General features: G+C 55.3%; 5 protein-coding genes across 5 annotated transcripts; 3 read left to right on the plus strand and 2 right to left on the minus strand.

The window, feature by feature from the left end:
* Positions 1–68: 68 nt before the first annotated feature.
* Positions 69–673, minus strand: GLRG_04936 (glycine cleavage H-protein; the record flags this gene model as incomplete). Its single annotated transcript, XM_008095621.1, has 2 exons — positions 69–472; positions 550–673. The coding sequence occupies 2 exons, from the start codon at positions 671–673 to the stop codon at positions 69–71; spliced, it is 528 nt and encodes a 175-aa protein (XP_008093812.1).
* A 2,850-nt stretch (positions 674–3,523) lies between these two features.
* On the plus strand, positions 3,524–4,526 carry GLRG_04937 (uncharacterized protein; the record flags this gene model as incomplete). The annotated part of the gene is made up of 3 exons (XM_008095622.1): positions 3,524–4,258; positions 4,305–4,379; positions 4,428–4,526. The coding sequence occupies 3 exons, from the start codon at positions 3,524–3,526 to the stop codon at positions 4,524–4,526; spliced, it is 909 nt and encodes a 302-aa protein (XP_008093813.1).
* A 1,531-nt stretch (positions 4,527–6,057) lies between these two features.
* On the plus strand, positions 6,058–6,282 carry GLRG_04938 (uncharacterized protein; the record flags this gene model as incomplete). Its single annotated transcript, XM_008095623.1, has 1 exon — positions 6,058–6,282. One exon carries the CDS (start codon positions 6,058–6,060, stop codon positions 6,280–6,282), a length of 225 nt encoding a protein of 74 aa, XP_008093814.1.
* Positions 6,283–8,017: 1,735 nt separating this feature from the next.
* GLRG_04939 (GNS1/SUR4 family protein) lies at positions 8,018–9,207 on the minus strand (the record flags this gene model as incomplete). The annotated part of the gene is made up of 4 exons (XM_008095624.1): positions 8,018–8,334; positions 8,387–8,599; positions 8,656–8,725; positions 8,785–9,207. 4 exons carry the CDS (start codon positions 9,205–9,207, stop codon positions 8,018–8,020), a joined length of 1,023 nt encoding a protein of 340 aa, XP_008093815.1.
* Positions 9,208–11,045: 1,838 nt separating this feature from the next.
* Positions 11,046–11,970, plus strand: GLRG_04940 (cytochrome c oxidase subunit Va; the record flags this gene model as incomplete). The annotated part of the gene is made up of 4 exons (XM_008095625.1): positions 11,046–11,248; positions 11,452–11,497; positions 11,588–11,705; positions 11,849–11,970. The coding sequence occupies 4 exons, from the start codon at positions 11,046–11,048 to the stop codon at positions 11,968–11,970; spliced, it is 489 nt and encodes a 162-aa protein (XP_008093816.1).
* Positions 11,971–12,114: the final 144 nt, after the last annotated feature.

The following is a 12,114-nucleotide window of genomic DNA, read 5'->3' on the forward strand; positions in this document are numbered from 1 at the left end:
CTCTCCCTCCCTCCCTCTGTATGGGCCTCTTTCGTTTTACCGTGTCGTTCCCTCGCCTCTTTCCCAATCTAGTGGTCGTCGGAGGCGGTGAAAGCCTTGTACTCCTCCTCGCTCATGAGAGCATCGAGCTCCTTGACACCGGTCTCGTCGACCTCGATCTTGGCAATCCAGCCACCGCCGTGGGAGTCGTCCTCTGGGACCTTGTTGATGGTGCTGGGCTTCTCCTCGAGGCCGACGTTGACCTGGGTGACCTTGCAGCTGATGGGGGCATTGATGTCGGCGGCGCTCTTGACGGATTCGACGGCACCGATGGCGTCGCCCTGGGTGACCTGGGCGCCCTCCTCGGGCAGCTCGACGTAGACGACGTCGCCCAGCTGCTCGGCAGCGTACTCAGAAATGCCAACGACGCCCGTCTTCTTGTCGGCGTTGAGGTCAACCCACTCGTGGTCCTTTGTGTACTTGCGTATCAAGCCTGGAGGGTGGTTCGGAGGAGATCCGAGAGTCAGTCTTGGTGCTTCGGGAAGGTAGCCGAGATGGACCGGAGCTCACTGATGGGGGTTGTAGAGAAGGCGCGCTGCGCGGGACGGGGGAAAGCAGCGCGGGGGGCGGCCTTTGCGATCTGGGAGAGGGCGGAGGGGCGAACTGCCCTCATGCTGCGAGCAATTGAGGCCATTGTTGCGGTGGTAAGGGCGTGGAGGTATGCCGGTTCGTTGGAGGTGGGATGGGAGATAATGAGGTCAGAACAGGCGACTTTTGGAGAGCTCTGGGGAATTTTGATAGGTTATTGGTACGTACAGTACCTACCGAAGCCGGCCACTTAAGCCCATGGGACCGCCGAGCCAATCAGAACGGACGTCACTGTTTCAAGCACCTTAGTCATTCAATGAAACGGATCACCATCGGTCCGGAGTCGGTTGCGATAAGGGACCGCGCAGGAAGGGCGATAGGAGAGGAAGCCGAGGACCGCAGAGAGCCCCGCGGTCGTGCGCTTACCTAAGGTATCAAGGAAGGTTGTATTACATAAGTGCATAGGTACGTACCGTCGTGCTCACTTGTACGGATACTGCGTTCTTCCTAGTAGGTAGGCTGGCATGAACCCAATGGCTTGGGGACAAAAAGGAGCGGGCCAGGGACACGTCGTCAGGCCAGCCGGGAGTGTCCCGTACGTTTGGCGTGCAAATATTGCGGGTGCTATTAAACGGCTTCATGCCGTTTTGCATGACTTTGGGCATTTCGTGCAAGCAAAATCGCATGCTGGCTTCCTCGAGTCCTTTTTTTTGCTTCTTTTTTTCTCTTTTCTTTTTTTACACGCCCCTTTTCGTGGCATCGCTCACTTCAGCACCTCCGTTCTAGGACAGCGGTCAGTTGTTCGTTGCTTCGTGATGGAAATGCGGTCTGACGTCTGTTTTGTTGCCCCTCCCGCTGTGCATCGTCCCATGTCGCGTTGAAAAGGTTGGGCGCATCGGTTGTTGACATTGGGGGTGTTTTGTTGACATTGAAAGCCGCGGCTTTACCAGACAACAAGCTGCAGGCAGCTACGGGAGCAAAAATGGCAACCAATTGTCAGCTGTCGGAAACAACACTATCGATTGTTCAACTGTCCAATGGTTCATGCCAACATCCATTGGAAAGTGGCCTATATTCCTCTGTTCGCATTGATTACGACATGATCTCACCGCCCTCCAAGGTTGCCATGGTCTGCTTGATCGTTCTGGCTCAGTGGCGGTCCCGTCATGCCGCTCACGGTCTAGTCCCCGCTGTCCGGTGGGCTTCCAGGCTTCTTTTCGCTTCGCCTGAATGCCAGAGAGCAGGACAAGCAGGGGATGCCAGTGGACCGCCGAGTTGTGATGACAAACTTGTGGTCAAGAGAAGGGAAGGAAAAAAGGAACAAGAAGGGAGAATGGTAGGTCGTGGCATGAGCGCATCTTGTTGAGCCAATCCATCAATGCCGCCTGACCCCTCGCCCAGCATCCATTATCCTCGGAAGCATTAGCACTAATGCCGCTAATCCCTGGGGCAGCTGAATAACATGCAACCTGCCTGTATAACACAATACACACAAAACGCGTCCCTCTCGCGTTCTCCCCCTCACAGTCATGGCCGAATTATGAATTTTCGGCGTCATCACCGGTTCCCCAGCGCCCATCCGTGGCCTCTGACCGGTCGCTGCTTCGCCCCCCCCGTCGCACCTCGCTCGATCTGCCATCAGCGCGCGCCACGGCTGGGTCACTAGGTAGGTACTATGCACCTAGGGAGTGATAGGTGGTGTACCTTGGTTAAAATAAAAATGAAAAATAAAAATAAAAATAAAAATAAAAACCCGCCGGACGCTGCGCTGCACTGATGTTGTACAGGTGCACCGAGAGATGGGGAGCGGCCCCTCCTAGTCCGTTTCCCCCTCTTGTCCTGCACCAAAACATAGCAACCAGCATAGCACACCGTCGCACAAGCATCTCCTCATCCCCGTCTTATCCATCCAGTATCCATTCCACTGCCCTTGCACATTCACAACTCGTCTGCCTTGTCGCTTGACATTGACACCCACGCTGCTTGACTCCATCTCCGCCAATCCATCCCCATCCCCCCGTTTTGCCTTGGCCCGCTTCGGTACATTCCATGACCGTCACTGAGTTCTGCCACTGCGCACCGCACCGCCGCATCTCATCGACATCCCGTCCCGTCGATACCTCACCGTCCTCCCGCTTCACCTCGCCTCGTTCTATTTTACCGTCTACCGACGATCGCCTGGCTCCTCCTAATCACCTCTCTTCAGTCTAGACTTTGCTTGCTCAGTTTGCAACCAAGGCACATAAACGTCGTCGTCCTCGTTGTTGTCTGGCTCAGCCTTGACGACTGTCTACCTGGTCCAGTAAACGACTGCCACCCTACCTTACTCTACTAGCGGTACGTTTATTAATTACATCCAACACAATCCCTTTCTTCTCATTGCTCCGTTCGATTCCAGCTCGAGGTGCCCTACCCCCTGCTTCAGCCCGGCGTCCAATCCCGTCTCTTGTTTCCGCGCTGTACTGCCTGGACACACCACACCACACCACGCACTTCTGTCCCTCTCTCCCCCTCTGCTTTCGTTTGTGGACAGGCTAGGTGAGACACCTTTGCCTAACACTCATTCCTCTCTGTCCTGCCTCACGATTCACCTCCTGTGAGCCGCGTCGACGTCGCCAGTCCTAATCGGTAACAGATTCCAACTTCAGCAGCTGGAGTTCGACTCAGCCCTCTGCTCCCGATCGATCGCCGCGCCACCCTTGGCAGTGCCCATGAAGCCATCGTCGGGCCCAAACTAAAACCTGCCGCCTACTTCCCGACCCTCGCTGTCTCCTCCAGCTCGGCGCCAACTGCCGCTTCTCCTTTCCTCTTCCAGAAGGGCTGCGTCGAACATCATCATCTCCTCGTCTCCTCGCTCGAGACAGAGCCTCCCGTCCCCCACCCCCGAACCTCCACGCTGGATTCCTCAACACTATCCGCGGGGTCCCTGGCCCAGGTCCACGACAACGTCGACGACATGGAGCACGATCACGGTGCCGCCCCGCCGCATCCCGACGACGCCCTCGGTGGTTTCGATGCCTCTCCGCAGGTTATCCAGAACAATGGCTATGACTACTCCGAGAAGCAGCGCCATCAACCCAGTCAGTCCCTCGACCAGGGCCTCCCACAATCCCCGCGGATGGAAGACCAACAAGCGGATCGCTACAACACACCGCCTCTGCCTATGAATGCCCCCTCTATCTCAAGGCCTGCCTCCGGTCTATCCGGCGCCGGCGCGCAACAAGGCTACGCCGACCATGCTTCGCGCAGCAGCGCCGGCGCAGAAGCCGCCGCCAGCAACGGCCGCAACCATGTCGTCATCAAGGTTGGCATGGTGGGAGATGCGCAAATCGGCAAGACGAGTCTGATGGTCAAGTATGTTGAGGGAAGCTGGGACGAGGACTACATCCAGACACTGGGCGTCAACTTCATGGAGAAGACCATTTCCATCCGAAATACCGAGATCACATTTTCAATCTGGGATTTGGGCGGCCAGCGCGAGTTCGTCAACATGCTCCCCCTGGTCTGCAACGATGCTGTTGCCATCCTCTTCATGTTCGACCTAACACGGAAGAGCACGCTCAACAGCATCAAGGAATGGTACCGGCAGGGCAGGGGCTTCAACAAGACTGCCATCCCCATTCTCGTGGGTACCAAGTACGACCACTTTGTCAACTTCCCAAGGGAGGACCAAGAGGAAATCTCTAACCAGGTATGTAGAGAGTCTGCTGATATTCTTCGGTAACTGACAACGTTAGGCCCGTCGTTTCGCAAAGGCAATGCGCGCTGCGTTGATCTTCTCCAGCACGAGCCATAGTATCAACGTGCAAAAGGTGAGTCTCCAACTAGTATTTCGTGGCCCGAGACTAACCCCTTCGCAGATCTTCAAGATTGTGCTGTCCAAGGCTTTCGACCTGAAGTGCACGATTCCCGAAATCGAAAACGTGGGAGAGCCGCTACTGCTGTATCAGTCCTGCTGAGCCCTGCCCGTCAATCCCTACCGGTCAGCCCGTGCTGGCTTCTTGAGTTGACGCTTTCGCGTCAACCGCATCTCACTTGACTGTCGCCCATATATAATGGATCATGACCCATTACGTACTTACGACGTTCGATATCCAGCTAATCTCATCAGCCGAGTTGCTGAAGTTCCCTCGTCCGGCACCGGTCGGCAGTTGTCACTGCACAAGCCTCGAGTGCGCGACAGTCAGCCTGCAAAAGAGCACCACCACACAGCTCTGTTTTCTGGGCGCAGCTCAAGCCCCAAAATAATTCGACTCATTCCTTTTTCATTTGTCATCATCATGGCCGCCGCAAGGGCCCAATTCCAGCGCTTCTAGTGTCACTAGTTTGGTAACTGTGCACACACCACATCACACACATTTTTCTCTCTCCCTTCTTGATTGCAAACGGCGTTGCACATCTCTTAAGCTTTTCTTCTCAAGATTGGTAGGGAAACGGCGGTTTGGTTGGAGGCGGGATAAGATGCATTTTGGGACCATAGTTGGCGGGCCCTCCTCGACCAGCCTGATCCCATGAGTTTTCTCGCAGTGTGAGCTTGGGAATGGATGATGAGAGGAGGCCACCGTCTTGTTTCTGGGCGTAACGGCCGCTGCGAAACTGTCCCGGAAGAGATATTTTTGGGCAGCAAAACTTGCTTTTTCAGCCTCATTTTCTTTTCTTTTTTTGGTTGTTTTTTCCCCTGACACTACTAAACCAACCAACCACCTAGTTGTTGTTTATTCCTAGAGGGTCCCTCTGAAAGCAGGAGGCGGAAGACCTGATACAAGAAAGAAAGAGACCGCCACCATGTAACAAGTAACTCACCTACGCGTGTCTATTACTTTGACCACTTTTTTTTTCTTTTTCTTTTTCTCTCACAAGACTAGCCCTACCAAAAGGGAATACAGACGGCGGCCTTTAGATGGCTCGAGACTGTGCAGCGGAGGGGATAGAGTATGTAAGAAGTATTGTGAGGGCCTTCGCCGTCGAGGTGGGCCACAAAAACGAATACGAGATGCCGTTTGAGAGACTTTCTTCCTGCCCCTTTCGTGCCCCTTCAGCATAACTGACTCTAACATTCATGAATGAATGTAAGAAACGTCTTAATGAGAGGCTCATGGCAAATTTTGAATCAAGGATGTAAGCAAAAAAGACGGCCAAGAAGACGCCTGAAGCTCAGGTTTGCAGATTTCTCGGCATTGCTATAATCAGGGGCAAGTTTGCCAATCTGTTGTGTCATTTGACTGGCCGTATACCCTGTAAACGCCTGTGTGAACTGTGGCCGAGTACGGCCGCAACTCAATAAGATACCTGGAAGGCGGCGACTCAAGCTGCAGATTGCGTTATACGGTCTCCAAGACAACAACCCATCAAGGACGCCGGGTGGCCGGCTACTGTTGGAGCCGAGCTCTACCTACAGCGGCTTCCGTCTTCCACACCATCTCCACACTAAACATGACTGAGGACGGGTTGTAGTCGCTCGTGGAGAAGTACGCAATCGACTTGTCGACAATGTTCCTCGAAAGCGTCGGGTGCGACGACACGTTTGCGCACGGGGGACTGAACAAGTACGCGGCGTCGGCATCGGTTTCCACTGAGGTGTCAAGCGAGCCGGCTGCTGCCTTCGTCGTTGTCGCCGTCGTAGCCGACGACGAAGCCGCCATGATGCATCTGGGCCGCGACGGTGAGCTTCGAGGACAACGTCGCGCCGGCAGGCCGGACGGTGTTCAGGTTTAGGCACTCATTGCCCCCGGTTGCCCCGACAGCCTTGAGAGTTCCCGGATAGCAGTCGGCATCGCAGGCGACGGTATAGCGCGTGGCATCGCGAACACCCGTCCACGAACCGCCCGGGGATCGGAATTCCGAAGACGGGGCTCATTAGTGTAGGGAGTACTCCGTACCAAGAAAGAGATGCTGGGCAAACCCAGCAACATGACGGCCCTCATACGCCCCATTAAGACCGGTGGCAGCCGGCGAGGCTGGCGGGGGGGGGCTCGCGTGTAGATCTCACTAGTCCGGGTGCTGGTTTCCCCAACATGGGTGCGAGCAGGGCAAGCGGGGACAAGCCTCCATTCGCTGGCGTTCATGTATGAAAACGGCTTGCGAAGACGGTTGCTGGAAGGGGAAGCAAGTCTGGATAGCGAGTGCATTGAAAGGCTGGTTTGCGGACCGAATACCGTTGGAGTGAAGGGGTTGATGAACAGCACAAAGATCTAGCATTTAAACATTGGGCAGGAAGCATCGGAAGACAATGACGTGAATATCCTTGGAAGAAAACATCCCTGGAACAACATTGCAACGAACGCGAGTGACAGCCGAGTCTCGAGCTCAGCACCACACGAAGATAAACTGGCAGTACCATCGTGGATGCGGCAGGATGGCGCATCGAGCGGGCACAGGGGGCAGCACACTCGGGCGTGTCCGGTCGTCTTGCCTTCCGCCCTGCCCTGGAACTGAAGACCTAAGTTCAGGGGTCATCTCGTCTCGTGGCCAACAAAACCAGCAAATCACTATCGGCCTGGTGTCGACAAACAAAGACTATATAGCTGTATGTCCAGAGTCATCGTATTCTTCTACTTATTTGTTCACCTCCTTCGGGCATCTAAAATCGTCGAGTTCAACAAACATCTGAAGATAGTTAGCCATCTTGACAGGTCCAATGACTTTTTCCCCAGAGGAATATGAATTGCCCAATGAATCAGACGTGATCAAACGTGTTCTCAGCACCCGCACAGATTGTGCGTCTGAGTGAGCTGGGTATAACGCGAGTTGCTCATCATTTGGGACGGGAAGAGGTGTGTAAGAAAATGCAGTAACATACCATTAGGGGCAGCCAAAAGATCCAGCCTGACCATGGACCTCGAGCAAGGTGCATGTGACCCCATTGAATTGTCACCCGCCAGAGAAGGTCGGATGCATCGTAGTGAAAGAGTATTAGTATCAAGTAGCGTCAACCTCCAGCCCGAGGCGGCTACCGCTTCATCTATGACACGAGAAACACAAGGAAAATTACAAATGTTATAAGGTTATTTTCGTCCAGGTGGGAGCGTGGCCCTTGCTGCCCACTCGGAGATCGTTTCGTCCTTCGCAAATGATGCCCACCGAACCGAAGCCAACCCCCCCAGTTCGCCAAAGGCACACAAACAAGCAAACGTCATCAGCCTCCCAGGTCGTCATACACGTCCAACAGTGAGCCCGCTGCTCACCACAGCAGGCTCTTTTTTTTGGTTTCAAAGCGTCCCTCGCCGGTTGTGCGGGAACGATGCAGTAATACACAGTTGTGAAAAAAGAGGCCGCGCCGCAGATGGTGGTCGTCGCGCGGCCAGGGCAACCCGCCAAGCCAAGAATGATTTTTCTCCACATCCAAACGTGTAATCCGTCAAGATATTCGGCACAGAAACCTCCAGATTCTTGTACGATCGTCCGCATATATACATTCCACACTGTGGACGGCATCCGAGATGCCAGCGTCTTAAGCCTTGCGGGAACGGGGCGTAGAACCGTTGGTCTTGGCTCCGCTGGCTTTGGCGCTGCCGGTGACGGCCGAGGCAACGTGGTGGGGGTCGGGGAGGGGAGCCTGGCTCATGCGGCGGAGAGACTTGCGGGTCTGCGACTTGCCGCCCTTCTTGTAGGTCGCAAGGTAGAAGGAGATGAACAGGACGAGGTAGGAGCTGAGGATGCCGATACCAGCGAAAGCAGCAAATTCCTCACCAGCACACTCGCCTGCGTTGGGCATCCAGGGAAAGTAGGTCGAGGTGAAGTATGTGTAGGACGCGAAGTAAACGAAGCCTGCAATTGTCAGCACGTGGCCGTGGGTCGTGGAGTATCAATTGAGACCTACCAAGATCGATGATGAACTGGATGATCTGGAAACGAGTGACCCACTCCTTCCACCAGATGCGGACACCGCGCGCGCTCTGGAAGTAGTACCAGTACATGACGACGTGAACGCCGAGGTTGAGAGTGATGGGAACCCACGAGACGGCGGTGGAGCCAATCAGCTGGGTATAGCAGAGGAGAGCGGTCGCGCCGTGGTGGTAGCAATGGAGGAAAGCTGCGAGTTGTTTGTTAGTTCTTGGTCTCGCAAGGCTGGGGTCTCGATGGGCATACTCAGGGGCTTCTTCTTGAGGAAGAGGAAGACGGTGTCCAGCAACTCGAGGTACTTGGTGAGGTATGTCATCTGGGATGGTCAGCTGCTGGAAAGAAAAGAAAAACAAGTGCGCAGAACGATGAACTCACGTAGTAGAGGACAACGAGAGGCTGAGTCCAACCGCCCTCAGCGTGGCAGATGGCATGGAAGATGCCTTTGCGCACGACAGTTGGCAGGAGCTCCTCGATGTAGAGGGCGAGAAGGCCGGCGCTGATGAGGGTGAGGAAAAGGTTGTGGGCGAGGAAGAGACCCTTAAGCTTGTAGGGCTCACGGTTGCGCATCCACTCGCGACCGCCAAAGATGATGGTGTAGTAGATGACGACAAAGATGCCAGCCTGCTTGATGGTGGACATGGGCGTGACACCAGGGACGAATTTGAACTCGCTCACGGGGTAACCCACGATGGGAGTCCAAACCTTGTCGAGCAGAGGCCATAGGTGAATACCAAAGGGGCGGTCGAGCGTGGGGAGAGGCAATTGCTCGTAAAACGACGAGGGGGCCTGGGTCGCCATCTTGATGGTTGTTTTTCTTCTTCTTCGAGCTCGATGGGTTCAAGTCAAGAATCGGATGATCTCCTTAAGAAGATTTATGACCGTGGGTCGTTGCGGGTTGCCCTGGTGGACTCGACGCGGACGATGCGGGTGTACTGATGGACGGGCACGTAGCGCGGCAGCAGACAGAGGCAGCAGAGCCTAATGAGGGACGAGAAGCAACGAGAAAGAAAGAAAAAAGGCAAGTTGCAGCAAACACTCTACCCGCCAGAGGACACCCGAGCACAGACAAGTCTGAAGGTTGAGGAGGGGAGGAAGGGAGGGATGGAGGTGGTCAGACAACAAGATACTGTCAAACGCCACGGGCACACAACTTGATTTATGAGGAGGGAGAGAAAGGACGGGAGAGGACCGGTGGCAGCAGCAATGCGAAAAGTTGTTGAGATGGTCAAAAGGGGAAAATTCCTATCCAGATGGTCCAGGTACCCTGTACTTGGACGCGCAGCCATTTTCGCGGGCCTCATTTGATCGTGCAGCATGTGATTCGCTGTCAGGACTGGGGGCAGCCAATCAAGGCCCGTGCCTGAGCCTATGCTCATTTGGGCTCCTGGTCACTATTCAAGGTTCCAAGGCTCAATGCGCATTGCACGTGATCTTGTCGATGTCACCGGCCAGCATGCGCGCTGGTAAAGAACCCTTACAGGGTGTGTGCTGACGATGGGCCACGCTAGGCGTGATGTTGGCTGTGCCTCGGTCGGTGCCTGTAAGAAGAGGACAGCATTGCCTCTGTGGTTTGCTGAAAAAAATGACGCGGGCCGTTGCAGGCTTGGCCTGGCGCTCTCTGGATAAGGCCCAGTTGGCAGGTCGGGCCAACCCACACTGCCAACTCAGCCTAGCCCCAAAACAACCCTCACGGCCGCAGGTACCGGGTACCTCGAGGATCGTGATGCAGCTTCGCAATTCTACGCTGCCCACTTACTTGCAAGAGTGACGAAGTCTGGCGACGAGAGTCGCTTCCTGTCGTCCCGATGCGAGAAGAGGGTCGATGGAAAAAATTGTGCCTCGGCTCCGACCAATTGACCTGGAGACGAACCGACACCTTCCATACAAAGAGCGCAGCTCACGCATGTTGTCACAATCTCCGGCATCGTAGCCCCGGCCGGCCCGGCCCCGTGTTTTCTTTTCCCCTTCCCAATCAGCTCTACTCCCTCTCGAGAAGGTGCCCGACTGACCTGACAGCCTCAACCGGGACCCGAGGGAGCCTCTGAACGGGTTGCAGCTGGGATCACATATGCTTGTCCATCTCCCGGGGGACCCAAGCAAATCCCCGTGGAGTATCCCGATAAGCGGTTACACAGAGTGAGGAAATACCACATCCTTTACCTAAGGGGTTTTACTGCATGAGGGACCAGTGAGAGGCGCATGAGTATGACCATTTCCGGATCCCGGGGAGAACCGTCTACAGTGAACTAACTGTTCGGTGCCCTCGTGCGAAAAGGTCCATCTACTGTGCTCACACAGCCTTTGGTACAGGAGACTAGCCCGACTCAATTACAATTCGCACGGCCTGGAGCTCAGCTCCTGCTCAACCCCCCAAAAGCAACAGCACCTAACGCTACCGCTTAGTCATCCATTCAAAATCTCGCAGAATCCAATCCTTTTTCGTGCCTACCAATGCCAACACTCATCATCCGACTCAATCCCGAACGAAACGCCCATAGCTTCGCGCGCAAAAAAATAAAAAAAAACCCTCTTCCACGTCACACCAGCCCGCCCGCGACACCCCAAAGTCCGCATCGGCCCCTTGCTCCCCTACGGTCGTCCCGCCTCTTGTAATCGAAACCTCGCCGTCTCCGAAAATGTCTGCCTCCATCCTCCGCGTTGCCGCTCGCGGTTCGACCACCTTCTTCCGTGCGAACCCCATCCGCCAGCCTCTCGTCGCCCGCTCCGGCATGCTCCTGCCTGTTGTTGCCGGTGTCCCGGCCGCCAACACCTTCAGCACCAGCGCCCGCCTCCGCTCTGGCGACCACGCCGAGGAGACCTTTGAGGAGTTCAGCGCGAGGTGAGTTCGAAAGTTACCCCGGATTCTCGGTCGGGTTGGGGTTGGAGGGGGGTCTTGATGAGACCGAGAGTGAAGATAGGGATGTCGGACGAACCGACCCTGACGATTGTGCCACCTTCGCCTCCCTCCACGCGACGAAACCATTGAGGCCCCTCGACTAATCAATTCGACTTCCAATTGGCACTGCTGACTTTTGGCATTAGATTCGAGAAGGAATTTGATGGCGTCCAGGACGTTTTCGAGCTTCAGGTACGCAGTGGGCCTCGGGATCTGACTCCAGTTCCGGCAAAAGTGGTCTGATGTAAACGAGGCTGACTTTTGTTTTTCTTCGCATGATAGCGCAACCTCAACAACGCTTTCGCCTACGACCTGGTTCCCTCTCCCTCCGTCGTCGCTGCCGCCCTCAAGGCTGCCCGTCGCGTTAACGACTTTGCCACTGCCGTCCGCATTTTCGAGGGTACGCCATTTCATCCCCCCTGTTGCATCCGTGCATTTCTTCCGCAGGCCAGAGCAACCTGCCCTAATGCTGCGAACCTGCGGCCCCAAACCGTGCATAGTGGAAAATGTAACATGGGCTGACCTTATCTCTTTCCAATACAGGCGTCAAGGCCAAGGTCGAGAACAAGGGCCAGTACGAGCAGTACCTCGAGGAGCTCAAGCCTCTGAGGGAAGAGCTGGGTGTCTCTCTGAAGGAGGACATCTACCCCGAGGAGAAGAACTAAGCGTTCTCGCCATCTGCAACCGCGGGAGAAATCAAAAGCAGGGCCATACGACCACTACATCGAAGTCCTTGGATGAGGCTGGGGCGTGACGCCTGGCCAATCCAGAATTAACCACGAATCAAACTTGTATATTCTACAGGAGAA

This window comes from Colletotrichum graminicola, assembly GCF_000149035.1.
Source record: "Colletotrichum graminicola M1.001 genomic scaffold supercont1.16, whole genome shotgun sequence".
In the NCBI taxonomy this organism is placed as follows: Eukaryota; Fungi; Ascomycota; class Sordariomycetes; order Glomerellales; family Glomerellaceae; genus Colletotrichum; species Colletotrichum graminicola.